The sequence below is a fragment of the Carcharodon carcharias genome, chromosome 4 (assembly GCF_017639515.1).
Source record: "Carcharodon carcharias isolate sCarCar2 chromosome 4, sCarCar2.pri, whole genome shotgun sequence".
In the NCBI taxonomy this organism is placed as follows: Eukaryota; Metazoa; Chordata; class Chondrichthyes; order Lamniformes; family Lamnidae; genus Carcharodon; species Carcharodon carcharias.
The window spans coordinates 168,762,712-168,784,108 of NC_054470.1; the positions used below are offsets into that span (position 1 = coordinate 168,762,712).

The 21,397-nt window shown below is 42.7% G+C and overlaps 1 protein-coding gene across 6 annotated transcripts in view; it reads left to right on the plus strand.

Annotated features, from left to right (window-relative positions):
• acsl1a (acyl-CoA synthetase long chain family member 1a) overlaps positions 1 to 21,397 on the plus strand; it is a 181,514-nt gene that overhangs the window by 77,823 nt on the left and 82,294 nt on the right. For 5 of the 6 annotated variants that reach the window (XM_041186508.1, XM_041186509.1, XM_041186507.1 and 2 more), the window contains exon 2: positions 14,497 to 14,713. In XM_041186508.1, the coding sequence (XP_041042442.1) occupies positions 14,519 to 14,713 (195 nt within the window). In that variant the 5' untranslated portion in view covers positions 14,497 to 14,518. Of the gene's footprint in view, positions 1 to 8,226; positions 8,248 to 14,496; positions 14,714 to 21,397 lie in introns of those variants that run through there. The other variant, XM_041186511.1, reaches the window with a different exon arrangement.

A 21,397-nucleotide genomic window follows, 5' to 3' on the forward strand; every position in this document is an offset into this window, starting at 1 on the left:
CGTTCGAAAGAGCGCAAGCCCCAACTCAACCTCCTCCCCGCCGGTACAGGGAGCGCTCAGCACTTCCGGGTGCTTGTCACACTGGGCAGGTCTTAATTGGCCCACCCGTGTAAAATGGCAAAGCGCAGCCAATCACGGGCGGTAATCAGCTGCGCTCCCACTCGTGCCCGCTCCTGCTCCTGCCCCGCCCAGCCTGCCCGATGGGGAGAAAATTCTCCCCCAGATGTTATCTTACCAATTCCCTGTACAACTGCAGTAAAACTTCTTTACTTTTGTATTCCATTCCCCTTACAATAGACACCAACATTCTATTTGCCTTCCTAATCACTTGCTGTACTTGCATACTAACTTCTGGCGATTCATGGACCAAGACATCCAGATCCCTATGTACCACAGAGTTCTGCAGTATTTGTCCATTTAAATAGTATACAGTTTTTTTTGTTCTTCCTGCCAAAGCGGACGAGTTCTCAATTTCCCACATTATACTCTATCTGCCAATTTTTTGCCCACTCACTTAACCTACATGGTTGTCGCAGGATTGTATGCTTTTTCTTTCAATTTGATACTATTTTTAACTTCCTTCGTTAGCCATAGATGATGCATCCTTCACTTGGAGTCTTTCTTTCTCACTGGAATGTATCTTCGAACGTTATGAAATATCTCCTTAAGTGTCTGCTACTACATTTCTGCTGACCCACCCACCCTTAACCTATTTTCCCAGTTCACTTTAGCCAGCTCTGTCTTTGTACCCTTGTAATTCTGTTTATTTAAGTTTAAAACACTAGTCTTAGACCCACTCTTCCTTAAACTGAATGTGAAATTCTGTCATGTTATGATCACTCTATGAACTCATCTTCAAAGCTACCTTTGCAGATTTGATTCGTTTAATCTATATGTAGATTAAAATCACCCATGCTAATTGCAGTGCCTTTCGAAGAAGTCTCCATTATTCCCTCCTGTATACCCAATCTTACAGCATCCTTACTGTTAGAAAAAATGTTGTTTCTCATAAAAGCTGCTTTATTTTTAAGTTTTTTTAGTTGTTACCACATTTTGTACACTGACCTTTGCTCTTATCCCTTCTTTAACTTATCTCTCGTGTTAGTTTTGATCGTTTAAGAGGGCTCAAAGGGAAATTTTTCAGATTTTTGGCCTGATATTTTACTTTACTTCCCCCAGGGTAATAATTGGCTGTCAGGTGAGGTGGGGCATGTGTATATTGTGATGTCCAAGGCATTGCAGTAGCATGGGACTTGCTGGATGGAACAGTGGGTGTTTCCTGTCTGTCGTTGGTTGCATGTCATCTTTGGGTTACTTTAATTTCCACACTGGATGGTGAAGCTATTAAAATAGGAGGTGCTAAAGAGGTCAACATTGCACAGGGTTGTAGTGGGGAGAAGATGGATACAGAAGTAGAATGAAGGGAGGCCTTGAAGCGATTTGAAAATAAGGATGGGAATTTTAATATTGAAGCTTTGATGTACTTGGAGTGATAGTCAGCAAGCAGAGGAGCGAGGGAAAAAGGGGCTTTATGCGAGTTGGGTTAAAGGTAGCAGAGTTTTGAATGAGCTCAAATTTATGGAATGTGGGAGATGGGAGGCTGACCATAAGACCATAAGATGTAGGAGCAGAAATTAGGCTATCCGGCCTATCAAGCCTGCTCCGCCATTCAATCATGACTGATAAGTTTCTCAACCTCATTCTTCCGCCTTCTCCCTGTAACCTTTGATCCCCTTACCAATCAAGAACCTATCTATCTTGGTCTTAAATACACTCAATGACCTGGCCTCCACAGCCTTCTGTGGCAATGAATTCCATGGATTCACCACTCTCTGGCTAAAGAAGTTTCTCCTCATCTCTGTTCTAAAAGGTCTTCTCTTTACTCTGAGGCTGTGCCCTCGGGTCCTAGTCTCTCCTACTAATAGAAACATCGTCCCCATGTCCACTCTATCCAGGCCCTTCAGTATTCTATAAGTTTCAATCAGATTCCCCCCTTATCCTTCTAAACTCCATTCAGTATAGATCCAGAGTCCTCAAACGTTCCTCATGTGTTACGCCTTTCCTTCCTGGGATCGTTCTCGTGAACCTCCTCTGGACCCTCTCCAGGGCCAGCATATCCTTCCTGAGATACGGGGCCCAAAATTGCTCACGATATTCTAAATGTGGTCTGACTAGAGCCTTATAAAGCCTCAGCAGCACGTCTCTGCTTTTATATTCTAGTCCTCTTGAAATAAATGCCAACATTGCATTTGCCTTCCTAACTACCGACTCAACCTGCAAGTTAACCTTAAGAGAATCCTGGAGTACGACTCCCAAGTCCCTTTGCACTCCAGATATCTGAATTCTCTCCCCATTTAGAACATAGTCTATGCCTCTATTCTTCCTACCAAAGTGCATGACCTCACACTTCCCCATGTTGTATTCCATCTGCCACTTCTTTGCCCATTCTCCTAACCTGTCCAAATCCTTCTGCAGCCTCCCCGCCTCCTCAATACTACCTGTCCCTCCACCTATTTTTGTATCATCTGCACACTTAGCCAGAATGCCCTCAGTTCCTTCATCTAGATCACTAATGTATAAAGTGAAAAGTTGTGGTTCCAACAGTGAGCCGTGCAGAACTCCACTAGTCACCGGCCGCCATCCTGAGAAGGACCCCCTTATCCCCACTCTCTGCCTCCTGCCAGACAGCCAATCTTCTATCCATGCTAGTACCTTGCCTCTAACACCATGGGCTCTTATCTTACTGAGCAGCCTCCTGTGTGGCACCTTGTCAAAGGCCTTCTGGAAGTCCAAGTCGATAACGTCCATTGGCTCTCCTTTGTCTAACCTACTCATTACCTCCTCAAAGAATTTTAACATATTTGTCAGGCATGACCTCCCCTTGATGAAACCATACTGACTTTGCCTTATTTTACCATGCATTTCGAAGTACTCTGAAATCTCATCCTTAATAATGGACTCTAAAATCTTACCAACGACCGAGGTCAGGCTAATCGGCCTGTAATTTCCCATCTTTTGCCTCACTCCCTTCTTAAATAGGGGGGTTACATTAGTGATTTTCCAGTCCTCTGGGACCCTCCCTGACTCCAGTGATTCCTGAAGGATCACCACTAATGCCTCCACTATCTCTTCAGCTATCTCCTTCAGAGCTGTGGGGTGTAATCCATCTGGTAGGTGATTTATCTACCTTCAGATCTTTCAGCTTTCCTAGCGCCTTCTCCTTGGTAATGGCCACCGTACTCACCTCTGCCCCCCGACTCTCTTGAACTTTGGGGATGTTACTCGTGTCTTCCACCGTGAAGAGTGACGCAAAGTACCTATTCATTTCCTCCCTCATTTCTTGGTTCCCCACTACTACTTCTCCAGCGTCATTTTCCAGCAGCCCAATATCCACTTTGCCTCTCTCTTACCCTTTATATATCTAAAAAAACTCTTGCAATCTTCTTTTATATTACTGGCTAGTTTACCCTCATATTTAATCTTCTCCCTCCTTATTTCTTTTTTATTTGTCCTCTGTTGGTCTTTGTAGGCTTCCCAATCCCCTGATTTCCCACTGCTCTTCGCCACATTGTATGCTTTCTCTTTAGCTTTAATGCTGTCCCTGACTCCCCTTGTCAGCCATGGTTGTCTCGTCCTGCCTTTAGTATGCTTCTTCTTCCTAGGGATGAATTTTTGCCGTGTCTCCCAAATTTCTCCCAGAAACTCCTGCCATTGCTGTTCCACTGTCTTTCCTGCTAGGCTTATCTCCCTGTCAATTCTGGCCAGCTCCTCCCTCATGCCTCTGTAGTTGCCTTTATTCAACTGTAATACTGTTCCATCTGATTCTAGCTTTTTCCTCTCAAATTGCAGGGTAAATTCTATCATATGATGGTCACTTCCTCCTAAGGGTTCCTTCACCTTAAGCTCCCTTATTAAGTCTGCCTCATTACACATCAGTAGATCTAGAATTGCCTGTTCCCTAGTGGGCTCCACCGCAATCTGCTCCAAAAAGCCATCTCGTAGACATTCCACAAATTCCTTTTCTTGGGATCCACTACCAACCTGATTTTCCCAGTCTACCTGCCTATTGAAATCCTCCATGATCACTGTAACCTTGCCTTTCTTACACGCCTTTTCTATCTCCTGGTGTATCTTGTGCCCCACATCCTGACTACTGTTCGGAGGCGTGTACATAGCTCCCATTATGGTTTTTTTACATTTGCGGTTCCTCAACTCTACCCACACAGATTCTACATCATCTGACCCTACGTCATTTCTTGCTATCAATTTAATTTCATTTCTTACTCACAAAGCAACCCCATCCCCTCTGCCAACCTGCCTATCTTTTCGATAGGATGTACATCCTTGGATATTTAGCTCCCAGTCCTGATCCCCTTGCAGCCATGTCTCTGTGATACCCACCACATCACATCTGCCAATTTCAATCTGCGCCACAAGCTCATTTACCTTATTTTGTATACTGTGTGCATTCAGATACAACACTTCCGTCCTTCCCCTTTCTCATTGTTGTCCCCTTATCTGATGTGCTTGAAGTTAGATTCCTAGCCCTTTCCAAATACTCTGTCCTATTTTGTGTTCTGGAGACTTTAATAGCCTCTCCTGGGCTCTCCTTTCTTTTCAGTTTTTTTCATAATTTTCCATTAAGTTGAATCCACCACCCCCCTCGCCCCCACATGCCAACCTGCTACTTTGTTTCCATTAGTCATACTTCTTGGAGTTTTACCCTTCCCTCCCCCCAACTTTCTAGTTTAAATTCTTGTTGACCACCCTATTTACCCTTTTCGCTAGAACATCGGTCCCAGATCGGTTCAGGTGGAGACCGTCCCAATGGTACAGATCCCTCCTGTTCCAATACTGATGCCAGTGCCCCACAAAATGGAACCCCTCTTTCCCGCACCAATCCTTTAGCCACGTGTTTACTTCCCTTATACTCGCGTCCCTATGCCAATTTGCAAATGGCTCGGGTAGTAATCCGGAGATTATAACCCTTGTGGACCTGTTCTTTAATTTAGTTCCTAGTTCCTGATAATCCCCAAACAGGTCCTCTTTCCTAGTCTTACCTATGTTATTTGTCCCAATGTGGACCACAACAACTGGATCCTCCCCCTCCCTCTCCAATATCCTTTCAAGCCGGTCAGAGATGTCCCTCACCCTGGCACCGGGCAGGCAACATACCATCCGGCCCGAGGAGCATTCGAATAGTCAGGTTTTGAGGAATAGATGAGGATTTCAGCAGCTGAAGCAGGTAAAAGTCTGATATACAAAATGCTTGGAGCACTCAGTAGATTAATGAGCATCTATGGATGGTCAGCATGGATTTGTTAAAGGAAGGTCTTGCCTCATAAATTTGATTGAATTCTTTGAGGAAGTGACAAGAAGGGTTAATGAAGGTAGTGCAGTGGATGTTGTGTACATGGATTTTAGCAAGGTGTTTGACAAGGTCCCACATGGCAGATTGGTCAGGAAAGTAAAAGCCCATGGGATTTAGGGTAAATTGGAAACTGGATAAAAGGTTGGCTTTGTAACAGGAAACAAAGGGTAATGGTCGATGGATGCCCTTGCGAATGGAAAGTTGTCTCAGGTGGTGTTTCACAGGACTCGGTGTTGGGACCCTTGCCTTTTGTGTTATATATTAACGATTTGGATGTGAACGTCGGGGGCACGGTTGGGAAATTTGCAGATGACACAAAGATTGACCAAGTAGTGGATAGTGTAGAGATAGCCATAATCTCCAAAATGATATTGATGGTTTGGTGGAGTGGGTGATAAAGTGGCAGATGGATTTTAACACAGAGAAGTGTGAGGTCATACATTTAGTGAGGTGAAACAGTTACAGGGATTACAAAATAAATGGGAATATACTAAGAGGGGTAGGTGAAGTGAGAGATCTTGGCGTACAAGTACACAGGTCTCTGAAGGCAGCAGTTCAAATAGACAAAGTTGTAAAGAAAGCATTTGGAAAGCTCTCCTTCATTGGCAGAGGTATAGAATATAAAATTAAGGATATAATGTTGGAATTGTATAAAACACTGGTGAGGCCACAACTGGAATATTGTGTGCAGTTCTGGTCACCACATTACAGGAAGGACGTAATAGCTCTGGAGAGAGTGCAGAGGAGGTTTACAAGAATGTTGCCAGGATTAGAAAAGTATAGCTACGAGGAGAGAATGGATAGGTTGGGGTTATTTTCCTTAGAACAAAGAAGGCTGAGAGGTGACTTGATTGAGGTGTATAAAATTATGAGGGGAATAGATAGAGTGGACAGGATAAAATTGTTTCCCTTGGAGGAGAATTCTAAAACCAGGGGACATTGATTCAAGATAAGTGGCAGAAGGTGTAGGGGGGACATGAGGAAGAACTTTTACGACAAGGGTAGTGGGTGTCTGGAATTCGCTGCCCAAGTTGGTGGTAGAGGCAGAAACTTTAAACTCTTTTAAAAAGTACCTGGATCTGCACCTAAAGTGCTGTAAGCTGCAGGGCTATGGGCCAGGTGCAGGAAGGTGGGATTAGAAAGGGCACCTGGGTGTCCTCGGGCTGGCATAGACAAGATGGGCCGAGTGGCCTCTTTCTGTGCTATAATTTTTCAATGGTTCTATGGGGGAACTTTTCAGATATGGGTCCTTCATCATTCTGTGCCCTTGTCGCCTGCAGTGGTGTTCAACCTTTTCTTCTCGTCACAGTGCTTTCCAATGCTCAACAGAAGCAAACACAATATATTGATCCAGCTCAGTCAGTTCAGCCTCCCTTACAATGGCACATTCAATGCTTGCATCCAAAGTCCCACTGGGAAATTCTGCAAATGTATTGGCTGTGTAGCTGCGATCACCTTGTGTTGTCCCCAACCATTTGATAACTAGTTCCGGCTGTTACAATTGGCTGGACCTTGTGCCAGTGAAGTTCAGGGGTGCTACTCGACCCACCTGCATGGATCCCAGTTTCTCTTAAAATCTGCATCCCCACACCGGCCCATCTATGAGAATTTGTAATGGAGCAGAAGCAATAATTTCTCCAGGGAAGCCAGAAAATCTTACCCAAGAGCTGCAAAAAAACACTACTAATGCAAGCTGCCCTTTCATCCAGTGTTGACTTAGCCTTGGTCATGCTTCATTAAAGTTCACTTTATTATGCTGTTATCTTGTGAAGAGCTGCTTGAATTCATAGTGTTTAAACAATTTTATTTTGCCTTTATGTAAATGGAGTGTCAGTATGGATACAAACACTAAACATAACTGTGTGGATTGATTGTTCCTGCACAGTTGGAGGAAAGTGCCTACACATTTAAGACATCCTTTAAAACATCTGACAGGTGCTTCCTGCTGAATTTTAAAGTGAAGGAGATCCTGGCAAGGCTTAAAGTTTTCAGAATACAACAACGTTGGGAGAGTTTGGTGCATTACGTTTGTCAGACACGCTTCTAAATATGGAGTGACATTGAGATGCCAGTCTGTTTTTCTATTGGTATCTTGTCTGCACATGCCAACTAAGGCCTGTAATTTGTAGGCTTTTACCTTTGTCCTAGTAAGCTGGAGCCCAGGGCACAGAGTCCCTAATATTCCCTCTGAGATCTTGGCTGCAGAACGCTCAGACAACTTTTTTTTCTCTTTCTGTACTGCATGCTCAGTTCTTGAGAGTGAAGGATTATGCAGGCTGCTAGTGAGTGGGTTTTGAGGGGTCCTTTATACTATGTGCTCAAACACTTGTTAACATTTACCATATTTGCTATTGCTTTTACTGAGCTGGCTTTATTTTTTTAAGCTTTGATTTTTTTAAGCTTGGATTTCTGTGCTGACTTGATACTCTGGAATGTTGTCCTCATTTGTAAACCTGCTAATAAAGTATTTGCCTCAAATGCACTACGTATTTCAGGAATCTCAAGGCAATTTTTGCTGCTCTCTGATGAAAGGTCTGGAAAGGCTATTAGATACAGTAAATTGCACAGTTTTGCTAGCACCATCTCCTCACATTAACATAGAATAGTTAACCTGCAATGTGACCTTTGAGGACGACATTGTTGACTCTGAAGTAATCTCGTGATCTGGCTGCATAGGGAAAAAGGTGGTTGAGTACACACTAGTCAATTTTTAAAAGTTCAACCTAGCCTTCAGGTCCATTTGAAGCTTCTGAAAACCGGTTGTGCAGCAAGTTGCAGGAGAGTGTGCATCACAGGCCAGTGCTTTTTATTGTGTCTTTCTTGATTTGTTTTGTGGTGAAATGACTCGAGCCATGAACTCCAGAAGTTCCCAATGGGTTGGTTTTGATTTTTATCTTTTAGCAGTGAATCTGAAGTTTTGGATCACACTAGTTACTGCAAGTTTTTTTAAGTGTGCAGAGTTGATCATTTAATTTCTGCTTCACCTTTGGTTCTAGGAGTTGGCTAGATAACATGTAATTTTGTTTTGGAAGCTGGCAGCTGCACTACTTTTTGCAGAAGACAGTTAAATTAATCTAGGCAGTAATGCCACCGTGGAAAGTTTGGTGAACTGTGCATTTGGCTGATCGCAGATGGAAGAGGCAGTTTTGATGAGCAGTTTTCTTTAGTTTATTCCAGGGGATGTGAACAAGGCCAACATTTATTGTCCGTTCCTAGTTGCCCTCGTGAAGGTAGTATTGAGCCATGTTCTTGAAGTGCTGCAGTCCCATCTGGTGTGGGTACACCCACAGAACTCTTAGGAAGGGACTTTTAATCCAGCGATGACAAATGAATGATGACATAGTTCGAAGTTCGGATAGTGGGTGACTTGGAGGGGAACTTGCAGGGGTTGTATTCCCATGTGCCTGTTGCCCTTGTCCTTCAAGACGGTAGAAGTCACTGGTTTTGGAGATGTGTCAAAGAAGCCATTGCAGCTTCACTACACCAGCGGTGGAGGTAGTGAACATTTAAGGTGGTGGATGGTGTTGAGCTTCTTAAGCATTGTTGGAGCTGTGGCTGGTCTAGTTAAATTTCTAGTCAGCGATGACCTCCAAGATGTTGATGATGGGTGATTCAACCACAGTAATGCCATTGAATATAAGCTGAAGTGGTTAATCTTCCTCTTATTGGAGATGGTCATTGCCTGGCACTTGTGGGGCGCGAATGTTACTTGTCACTTATCACTCCAAGCCTGAGAGTTGTCCAGTTGTTGCTGCATCTGAGCACGCAGGGAAGTTAAATGGTCAGAGTTGCAGTAATTGTTTGCACCTGGTATTGGAGTTGAGTTTGGTCCAATGCTCATCACTGTAGGGAGGCGTCATTATTTTGCCCCCTTTCCACCACCCCACCCCCCCAAAACCTCTCGTCCCCTGATCACTAAATGTGCATGAGTATGTCATTGTGTGCGAATGACTCCTCCAGGGAGGGATGTCTTCACGTGGAATCTTGATCCACTGCTGCCCCTGATAAAACGTTCCTTTGAACGCTTACTTGAAAGCTACTTCTGAGACTCCACATTACTTTGTGTTATCAGTTGTAGCAATAACTGTACTATATCTAATTGTCATGCCGAAAGTGAAATGATTTTTTTTAAGTGTGCGGGGAGGGAGAGAGATGTGAAGAGTCACATGTGAAGAGTGATCTCATTAATCAACCAAAAGGGAGGAAAAAGATTTTCTTAATGGTTTTACAACAAAAGTTGCAAAGATGTCTGATATCAAGGCATCGATTTAGTCACTCAATGGCAATCTTGTATTGCCAGTGATCTGAACATATCAGTTGTAGACTGTACTCAATTTGTACCCAAGCACTATCTGCCTCCCTCACTCGCCACACCAGCAGGCAGGCTGGTAAGTGTGGACCTGTTTTTTTTTTTATATTCCTGGACCGATGGAGCCTGCACTGCTTTTTCATTTTTTCACACTGCTGTCTCTCATCTCCCACCATACTGACCCTGCTATTTACAAATTCTCTACTTTGTACATTTCTTTGTTTTCCCTCCATAAGCCTCTCATTGCCTCCAAGAGATATCACTTCTGACACTTAACCATCTCCTGTTTTCCGCTTGAGCAGCCTTTCTGTTTCTTTTGCGTGCATGCTTGTGTTTTCCTCCTGCCTTTGCTCACCCTTTGGTTTGTTCTTCTTTTCAGTGTTGTTCATTTGCTTTTTCCTCCTCTACTTCTGGCATCTACTCTTGCTGTTCTTCCAGTTCTGACAAAGCATCCATGCTTGAAATAATTCATCTCTTCTCTAGAGATGATGACTGACATGGTCAGTGTTTCCAGCATTTTATATTTTCTTTGCCTTTTTTGTCCCACTGCAAACACATAGCTGGTAGCAACTATGGAACAAATGTGTTCCTAATCAAATTTTAGGGTTTTGGTTCAACGGTTATGTTACAGGCAGGGGAGAGAGGCAAAACTGAACTCCTTTATTTTCTCACTTGTGTTGGTAAGCAACAGGTGTTTTCATTTTTGAAATAGGCTATGGCATGTTTCCCCAAATTCTCTGTCAAGTCAATTCTTAAAGTAAATTGCAGCAAACTCTCTAGGGTTAAATCAGAAGTATAGTTCATTCATGCATTCAAACTTGGGGAATGGCTGCAACTCCATACACACAAGCACACTATAAGAAGATAGAGAAGACAAGTTTTTAACAACTATGAATAACTTAAAAATAAAGCACCACAGATGTGGATATTTGTTCATGTGATTGCCAGAGTCTAAAAAGTCAGAGTCCAGTGAGGGTTCCTTCATGGAGGAGCTACAATTCAGCCAGCTGAAGCAGGATTTTGCAGAATTCCTTTAAAGTTGATGGTGACACAGCGAAATGAGGTTGGTATACAGAGACTTGATCTGCTCATCAGGTGATGGCAGGAATCTTCCAGAGAAACAGGCTCCAAGGATCTCAGATGTGATGCAGGCGGTCAACCTGGAGTCCTGTTTTGATGTTGCAGACTGGATTTTAAACAGCAGACTGAGTTGCAAATCTCGAAATGTAATATTAAAACTTTCCAAAAACCAGAAGCTTAGGTCATGTGATGTTGCTCATTACTGAGTCAGTTGCAGGCTAACAAGCAATTTCTATGCCCTGGTCAAAATCCATTGTTCGCCTTAGGAGATAAATGGTGGATTTTAGCGCCTCAACAGGTATAATGAGTTTTGATGCCTTCCCCTTTGTTATAGGACCAGGCTGGGGAGATAGATCATCTGCTGGTCCCTGGTTTCGTTGATTATAATGTGTCCTCACAATGAGAGGTGAGATTTCACAAGGATGAAGGTTGAGTTTTTGTCCTGTAACTGTGCTGGAAATTTCCAGAAACTGTAGCCAACTTGTGAATCATGTGAGCTGTAGCATCCATCTTTTTGGTTCAGCAAAGTCCACTTTTTAAATAAGCAAAAAGGTAAGGTTTGATTTAACAGTTTATGATCCCTTTTCATGTCTTAGGAACATGACAGTTAGTATAGATTCGTGCTAGTTCTGTTTGTAATATTGTACAGCTGTCATTTGCTGCTGCATGCCACATAAACAAAATGCCATTTCAAAACCCCATCAATATGTTGCAAGAAAGGATTGTAACATCGACTGATTCCAATCAAAGTTGCCGCGCGGAAATATGTGAACTCGGGGAACTTTTTTTTTTAACTGAAGACTGATCTCTTTCAATTAAGAGTCTGTATGTGAGGGAGAATATAATAGTCCATCGGACACACTGCAGCAAAACACAATAGCAGTACTAATTTGTGTCTTAATGTGCATCATTGTCAAGGATGTGGCTATGCCTTGACAAATTTCAATGCAGAACACTCAAAGAATATGTGTAAAGTCTCTTTACTTGGGTGGGTGGTTTGGAATGTGAGAAATCTAAATTGATTTGGGCAGAAATGTTCCACCAACTCTAGAGTCCCACCCAAGTGTTCCATCTTAATGTTCTTGTACAATTATCTTGGGGAAGGAGAAGTCTTGATAGTACTTCACAGCTGACTGATTCACCGTGCAGCCTTGACTAGAAAACTTGGGAAAATTTGAGTAAGTTTTTAAAATTATCTCTGCTAATACTTTTAAATTACTATCCAAAATACAGTGGCAAACTCACTGGAATTCTGCACTAAACAAAAATGAATCTAAACTGGTACACATATTTTCTATTATTCCTGATACTAATCATCATCTCCTCCAATGTGTGTGGAGAAATAAAAATGTCATACTGATGCAATTGGGCTTGGGGCAATCTCATTAACGAAACTTCTTGGCAAGTATGTTAGGTAATGTAGATCTTGCTTTACCCTGCTTTTAACCTGTAATATATTGAAAGGGCTTCATGTTGGCACTGGGTACCAAAGTGAGTTGGTAGAGGACAGAGTAGAAGCTCTATTTCTTTAGCACTGAATTTTAATTGCATTTCTTTATCCATCTAGTGGTATGGTTCTTAATACTTTGCGCCTGTTTTCACAAAAGGGAGGGACGATATGTTGCAGTCGGAAAGGAGGAGTGTGAAATATTAGAAGCAATGAACATAATGAGAGATGAAGTATTTGAGGGGTTTAACATCTTTGCAAGTGGATAAACCCTATGCATGGAAGAAATATATCCAGCAGAGACTCCTCCGATCATTGTTTTTCAATCCTCTCTGGCTACAGGTGTGGTGCCAGAGGACTGGATGACTGTCAATGCTGTGCCATTATGGAAAAAGGGGATAGACTGAGTAAATATAGACCAGTCAGCCCAACCTTGGTGGTGGGAAAATTATTGGAAAAAATTGAGGGGTGGAATAAATCTTCGTTTAGACAAGACACTGATTAATCAGCAGTAGTCAGCACAGATGTTAAGGGGAGGCCGTGTCTGACATCTATGATTGAACTTTTTGAGGTGGTAACAAAGAGGATCAATGAGGGTAGTACATTTGATGCAGTCTATGTGGGTTTTAGCAAGGCTTTAGACAGGCAGACTCGTCACAAAAGTATATGGGGGATTCGGTGGCATAGTGGCATAGTGCCCACTGGACTAGTATTCTAGACATCCAGGGTAATGCTCTAGGGATCTGGTTTGAATCCCACCACAGCAGCTGGTGAAATTTGAATTCAATAAATATCTGGAATTAAGAGTCTGATGATGACCACGAAACCATTGCCAATTGGCGTAAAAATCCATCTGGTTCACTAATGTCCTTTATGGAAGGAAATCTGCCTACATGTGACTCGGGACCCACAGGATGGGAAATAAATGCCCACATCCCATGAACGAATAAAAAAAAAAGGCCAAGGCAAAATGACAAGTTGAATCCAACAGGAAACAAAATGGTCAACGGATGTTTTTGTGACTGGAAGGCTGTTTCCAGTGGGGCTCCGCAGGGCTCAGCACTAGGTCTGTTACTTTCTGTGGTTATATATAAATCTTTTGGACATGGGTGAAGGGGGTAAGATTAACAAGTTTGTGGATGATGCAAAAATGCCCGTGCGGATGATAATGCAAAAATGCCCGTGTGGTTGATAATGCAAAGAAAGCTGCGGAAAGATGTCTATGGACTAGTCAGGTGAGCAGAAAAGTAGCAAATTGAATTCAATCCAGAGAAGTATGAGATAATGCATTTGGGGAAGGCTAACAAGGCAAATGAATACACAATATTTGATAGGTACTGAGAAGTGTAGAGGAACAGAAGGACAGAAGGACCTTTTGAGTGCATGCTGGACAGGTAGATAAGATGATCAAGAAGGCATGTGGGATACTTGCCTTTATTAGTTGAGGCATAGAATCTAAGAGCTGGGAGGTTCTGCTGGAATTATACAAAACTTTAGTTAGGCCACTGCTGGAATACTGTGTCCATTTCTCATCACCATACTATAGGATTGCTGTACTAGAGAAGGTGGAGAGGAGATTTAAGAGGATGTTTCCTGGACTGGAGAATTTTAGTAATGAGGAAAGATTGGATAGGAAAGGATTGTTTCCTTTGGAACAAAGGAGATTGAGGGAAGACCTAATTGAAGTCTATAAAATTGAGGGGTCTGGATGGAGTGGATTGGAAGCTCCTATTTTCTAATGCTGAGGGGCCCATAACTAGGGGACATGGATTTTGGGTAAGAGGGAGGCGATTTAGAGGGGATTTAAGTGGAAATTGTTTCACCCAGAAGGTGGTGAGGAACTGGAACTCACTGCCTGAAAGGGTGGTAGAGGCAGAAACACTCATAATATTTAATAAGTGCTTGGATATGCACTTGAAGTCTTGTAACCTAAAAGGCTATGGACCAAAGATGGAAATAAAAACAAAAAACTGCGGATGCTGGAAATCCAAAACAAAAACAGAATTACCTGGAAAAACTCAGCAGATCTGGCAGCATCGGTTCTGTCGAAGGGTCATGAGGACTCGAAACGTCAACTCTTTTCTTCTCCGCCGATGATGCCAGATCTGCTGAGTTTTTCCAGGTAACTCTGTTTTTGACCAAAGATGGAAGGTGGGATTAGGTCAGATGGCTACTTGTAGACTGGCGCAGACACAATGGGCCGAATGGCCTCTTTCCATGCTGTAAATATATTTATTCTTTGATTCAGTGGATATGTGCTTATATCTGTTCTGCTTTTCACTGCCACAGAAGTGAAAATCCCATTGCAACAATGCAAGCAAGTGAGCTGTTGACACACCTGCGTATACCAGAACTTGGGGAGGTCCGGCGGTTCGTATGTTCTCTTCCACCATCCACTCTAATAGGCATTGGCACCATTGCAGCACTCGTAGCGTACTGGTATGCCACAAGACCCAAGGCACAGATACCACCATGTGATCTTTCAGCGCAGTCCGTTGAAGTGGAGGTAATGTTTTGAACTATCATTACTTTTAGGAGTTTTATGAAATAGCGATGAAGTTTGCTCGTGGAACAACTTTGGCGGATTGATAACTCTGATTCTTATTTGTCAGGACGAGTTGCTTCCAAATTCTAAACCAAAAGCAAGATCCTGCAGATGCTGCAAGCCTGAAAAACAAACAGAAAATGCTGGAAACACTTAGCAGGTCAGTTCTGATCTGAAACATCAACACTGTTTCTATCTCTATGGATGCTACCCGACCTGTTGAGTGATTCCAGCATTTGCTGCTTTCAAACAATGTTGCTGTCGATTTGCAAAGAGCTTGTGACTTTTTAAAGACTTGGACTAGAAATGCAAAATAAAGTTGATTTCCATTGTGTTAAATCAAAAAGATACAGGTGACAAAGAAGGATTTGCTTTTTATTGTGGTGAACGTTTTTTTTAAATTGAGGTATCTTTTCTGTGTGGTGACAGAACCTGTGTTGCATAGAAAGTTTCATGTGGTGCTGTGGAAAAATTAGGGGTTTTTTTTTTGGGTATCTGCCTAGTTTCTGCCAATCCTGTAGATTGAGATAAATAGCACTGCATGCTTGGAAACCTTGCCTCAGAATCCCCTGTTCAAAATTGTTTGCTTTCTGGTGGGTACCATGGCCTCCACAGGAACTTGCTGTGTGGACGTATCCTATGCATTTACAGTTGTTGATACACCATCATTTTTTATTTCTATCTTTTACAATCTTCTACTGTGTGCTTTGGATTTTATTTGTTCTAAGCATGGTCATGCTCATGTAACCTGAAATTCTGTGTCCATGCATATATTCATTTTGGCTGCCATTCCAGATCCTTTTATTGTCACCCAATTGTGCCAGTGTTCATTTCTACAGTCCCCCCCATGCCCCCTCCCTCTCCCCAAAGTACTTTGCCCAATTCCCAAACCCCTATCTCCAACTTTTCACCATCCTCTTTCTTCCTGCTTTCCTGCTGCCATTCTCGCTTTGCCTCTTCTGCTATTCTACATAGGACTCGCTGAGCTGTTCATCATTGTCTCCTTACGAGTTGCAACCCAACCACCCCATCCTCTTCCTCCAATCTTTCTGCACAGCCTGTCTGCTGAGGGAAAATTTCTCTGACCTCACACCCTTTCTGCTCACACCCTACCGCTGATGTTTGGGACCTGATTTTAGACCTCACACCCCATCCCTGCTTGTCTGCCACCTTTTCTCTCTTGGAGCATCTCATCTTGTTCCTTACCTCTGCTGTACAGGTCTCGTTCTTTACCAGTCAACCAAGCCCCTTCCTTAGTTTCCCCTTCAATGCCTCTCTTCGTGACCCACCTCTGTTGTCTGTCCTCACGTGGCTGCGGTTCCATCTCTCTTTCAATGCCTTACTAGCTCCTGGTCCCCCAGTGCTTCCAATTTAAAATTCTCATCCTCATGTTCAGATCACTTCATGGCCAGGGTGGTAGGAGGGAATCAAATACCAGTTCTTATAAATTGGAACTCTCTTGTGAAATGGATCAATATTTATAGGGTATAGTCACTATCTTTCATGAACATACTGTAAAAGTTAGAAGTTGTTTTTGCTGTGATATGGACCGGTGGCTGAGGCGATTAATATATGCATTCAAATCAGAGGTTCGAGTGGGAGAAAATATCCAGAGCTGACATGTGCGCATAGTCAGTGAACACAATAGCTTTGCTACTTTGCTGCCATTTATATGAATTGTTCATTGGTTATGTAGAATTAAACAGTATTTATGCAACAAGTTTGATCTGTGACACCAGAATAAGATTTGCAATTTTTTTCTCCATTGAGACTAAGACCAGTCATATACCAGTCAACATACAGAAAAATAACCCGTACAATTGTATTTCCTTCACCACCACCCCACCCCGCACCACCAGAACCTTGTCATTATTCTAATTCTGACTTGTTCTACAACTCAATAAGAGATTTTTACACAAACCCTGTCGGTGCCAGTTGATTATGACATTACAACTGTAATTTTGAACAAGACCCTTGCGATGGATGTATTTCTATCAAGATGATATGACAATTTGTCTTCTTCCTGTCCTTCCATTGTTCCATTTCTTCTCTCAAAGCTGTCTTGTGGCCATAAAAACGTTACAGGAAATGAATTTTAAATTTCCTGTCATTTCAGCAAATATTTAAAACACCTAAATTGTACCCTAACCAAATCAAACTCTCCAGCATCATAGGAATTAACTATAAAAAACTTTAATCATATGAGATTAAGTCAAATCCTAATTCTATGCATATATACATATATCCATAACTAGAGCATTTAAACCACAGATTTTTGTTTTTATTCATTCATGGAATGTGGGCACTGCTGGCTAGGCCAGCATTTATTGCCTATCCCTAATTGCCCTTGTTCTGCTGTGGGACTGGAATCACATGTAGGCCAGACTAGGTAAGGACAGATTTCCTTCCCTGAAGGACATCAGTGAACCAGATGGGTTTTCTACAAAAAAAATCAGCAATGGTTTCATGGTCATCATTAGACTTTTAACTTCAGATATTTACTGAATTCAAATTCCACCATCTGCTGTGGTGGGATTTGAACCCCAGTCCCTAGAGCATTACCCTGGATCACCAGTCCAGTGACAAATGCCACTATGCCACCGCCTCCCCTTATATAGATACAGGCCGTTTGACCCAACCAATGTTTTAATGCTGTGTATATGTCCCATCCCACCCTCATTATCTAACATCAGCAGAAGCGTCTATATTTCTCGCTCATGTACTTATCGAGTTTCCCATTGCGTGCATTATGAGTTGAGTGAAGTGAATAAAGCTGCTAAACCATCAGGGGAACACAAAGACTTTCTGGATAATAGTAATAAACTGCAGAGCAGAACGGGAACCAAAACTCATAGCTTAATTGTGTTGCAGTAACAGCTACTTTCTCACTCGGAACTAGAATTCAAAATTAAGCAAACAATGGCTATTTGAAGCAACTTTTGAAACTCGTTCCAGATTCAGAACATATGCTATTGGCAGAGTGGCCTTTGTAACATATTGTCTATGTGCTGTAGACTAAACTAGCCTCAGTTACAAAGCACAACGTAGAACGTACACCAGAGAAACAGGCCATTCAGCCCAACTGCTCAATGTTGGTGTTTATGCTCTGCAAGAGCCTACTCATCTAACCCCAGCTTGTTTATCTACCTTTCCCTTAAAAGCATCTATGCTATTTGGCTGAACCAGCGAGTTGCACATTCTCACCACTCACTGGGTAAAGAAGTTTATCATTAATTCTTTTTGAATTTATCATTAGTCACTATCTTATAATGCACACGGGCCTGCATCATTTGGAATTAATTTATGGTCACTGTGGACACTCTGACATTGTCCTTAGATTTGTTGTAAAATGTCTGCTTTAAGGAGAGTGGTCTGAGTGATCTGATGTGAAGGAAACATCAGCTCATGCACTGGGGAGGAGCTGGGAGCATTAAATCGATTGGCTGAAGCAGGCCAGCTGAGCTGGGGTGATTTCTTTTTTTAAATATTCTGTTCCACAAGCTTGTCAACACCTTGTTTATCTTGCAGTCTCTCAACATGAAATGCCTGTGTTTAATGCTGTACATAAAAACTGAAGAATTTTGAAGAAATAAGTAATGTAGCTATGTGACTGATGAATGTCACTGAATTAACTAAAAAGGCTCACACATGCTTTAATGTTCAATGTGAAAGGTTAATCTTTTTAGGATGGGTGAAGTAGTGTTTTTGCAAGCAATGTGCTTGTTTTATACGGAACCTGCAGTCAGACCTGATGAAAGGTATCCAGCTATTTGAGGAATGAATAAGATTTTGTCTTCTTTGATTTTCATGATTATGCCCTCATGATTAGGGAGAGGCGGTGGCATAGTGGACTAGTATTCCAGAGTCCCAGGGTTATGCTCTGGGGACCCAGGTTCAAATCCCACTATGACATGGTGAAATCTGAATCCAATAAAAATCTGGAGTTAAAAGTCTAATGATGACCCTGAAACCTTTGCCGATTGTCGTAAAAACTCCTCTGGTTCACTAATGTCCTTTAGGGAAGGAAATCTGCTGCCCTTAACTGGCCTTCATTGTGACATAATGTGGGTTGACTCTTAAATGCCCTCTAAACAAGGGCAATTAGAGATGGGCAGTAAATACTGGCCCAGCCAGTGACGCCCACATCCATGAATGAATATAAAAAAAAATTCTGTCATTGTGTACTGAAATGGACAATCATAGGTGTGTTGCACTGTTGCTCTTTCATCTTTTACATAGACGTAATTCTTCAAAATGGTTGATTTTTGTGCTGGAAACTCAACCTGTGGAGAAACCTGTTTAAGACACCCATCTCTTAATGTCTTAAAAAGCTGTGACTTAGGTCTGCTTTTTCAATGGGCGACTCTTCCAAGAGTGGCAGTCTGCTCATATTTACTTACCTTGCACCAGGCCTCCACATTTCTCACCCAGACCTACTCAGAAACATGGAGCATACCGTTTTCTGGAATCCTCCTGATGCTCCTACAGTTCGGGCAGGGGGATGCCTAGCCATGCCCCCTTTTTACTGCACCAGCTGCCGTATTCCGATAAGATTAAATGTCCCAAAGCCACTTTGAGAAGCTATGGAGATAAGGTAAGTGTGTGAGGTGAGGGTGGGGTGGCAAGTAAGTGGAGTGAAGGGTTAAGGTGGGTCGGAGGAATCTGGGGGCTGGGGTGGGGGGGTGGGGGGGGGATAGCTGGGTGTTCGGGGAGGTGGTGGTGGTGATAGCCTTATGTCCGGGGGGGTGGGGGGTGCAGTAGTGTTGGCAGCAGCTGGGGGAGGGGATGCGGGGGTAGTTGTATCGGGTGGTAGTCAGATCGGCGGGGGGTGGTCGGATGGTCAAGGGGTAGTCAGGTGGTCGGAGTGATCAGGGCAATAGTTGGGGGTGGGATTTAGTCAGGGGTCCAGTGATGAGTCGAGGAGTCAGTAATGTAGTCTTCCGGGATTAAAACTGGTTTTAATACTTTAACATTTTCTGGGTAACTATTCCGGTAAGTAAGTTTCTGACTCTAATTCAGAGTTTCGGAGGGTTCCAGACACCAGGGATTTGCCCATTGGAAGTCCAAATTTCCCAGTTAATTCCCATGTGGTCAGTTTGTGGGGACGTCCAAGGGGTCCAGTATATCCTGTGGGGTACCTCTGGGGTACGACCCTCTGGAGATCTGAAGTTTTGGGCCAATAATTAAGTACTCCTGGCCCCAATGGATTTTGTTGCTGAAAAACTCCAAGCTACCTCATACTGAACAATGCCACAAATGGAATCTAAAAGCAAACTAATCCTTAATTGGCAAATTACATAATGCATAGAGAATTTGATTTTAGGTTTGAATACAAATAATCGCTGTAAGGTGGACAATAAAAGTTTCAAAGAGCTTGGGATGAAATCCTATCCAGTAGAAATTCAGATCATTGGTATTGGAGGTCAAGTATAGAATAACAAAATGTGAAAACCTCTTAAATTAGTATTGCAAACACACCACAGATTCTTTTCAGGTGATTTACAAATTTCCACACCCCACGATCGAATTCCAGCCTTTGATTTTTCTTTTCTTTTTCCACCCTTCCCCACCCCAGTCGGCTTTGTTCATTTTTGTATAGAATCTCTAACTTGACATTCGCAAACAGAAATTTAAGTCTCCGTAGCTGTACTGCTGGAGAACATGAAGGACCACTGGAAAACAACATTACAAAAGCTGTCAGAAGGTAATGGTTATAGAGGGTGAATGTGTAAAGTAGAAGATCAGATTCTTGAAGCATTGTAGTGTTTTCTTTCTAGAGAAAGAGGACATAGAGGAGATTGTGGAAATAGAGAGTGAGTTACTGGTGTGCAGCATGATATGTAATTTGTCTATGATTTGGTGAATGCTGTAATGTTGTAGATCTCATGGACTAGACATTTAGCCTGTCAGAGTGAACTGGGACAGGAAATGACTCCTGCGCCTGAGCAAGTAGGCCTAAGGCTTACCTAGTATTGGATCTTGTTTACATGGGACCCACAAGTTGCGAACACCTTCTGGCCTTCCCCAGACAGTTGCTAGTGTAGAGGCTTTGAATTTAGGTAGATGATTCAAGGGAAAGGTTATGTAATCAGAGTTGAGGGATCTGTGGGTGGGCCTTGACATGGTGATTAGGCAGAAGGGGCTGAGGGAATGTGGGTCAACATGTTTTAATGTGGGATTTGAAGTACACATGCACCCCTTGCTGTATCAGATATAAGCCTTTTATTTTGCTTAAACCAATACTGTGGGCAGCACACTTTCGCTCAATGAGTGCCCACTTCCGGCCTGCCATATAGGAGGCTTGGGTGCCTGTTTAGCATCTGGAAAATGAGTGTGGTGCCATCAAATTTCTAAATTCTTGTCTTATTGCCTTCACCTACGGTTAGTAGCATTTACATGTAATGTCACAGTTGGTGGCTGATTCATAGAAACATAGAAACCAGGAGCAGGAGTAGGCCATTCGGACCTTTGAGCCTGTTCCGCCATTCATTATGATCATGGCTGATCATCCAACTCAACAGCCTGCTCCCGCTTTCTCCCCATAATCTTTGATCCCTTTCGCCCCAAGAGCTATATCTAACTCCTTCTTGAAAACATACAATGTTTTGGCCTCAACTACTTTCTATGGTAGTGAATTCCACAGGG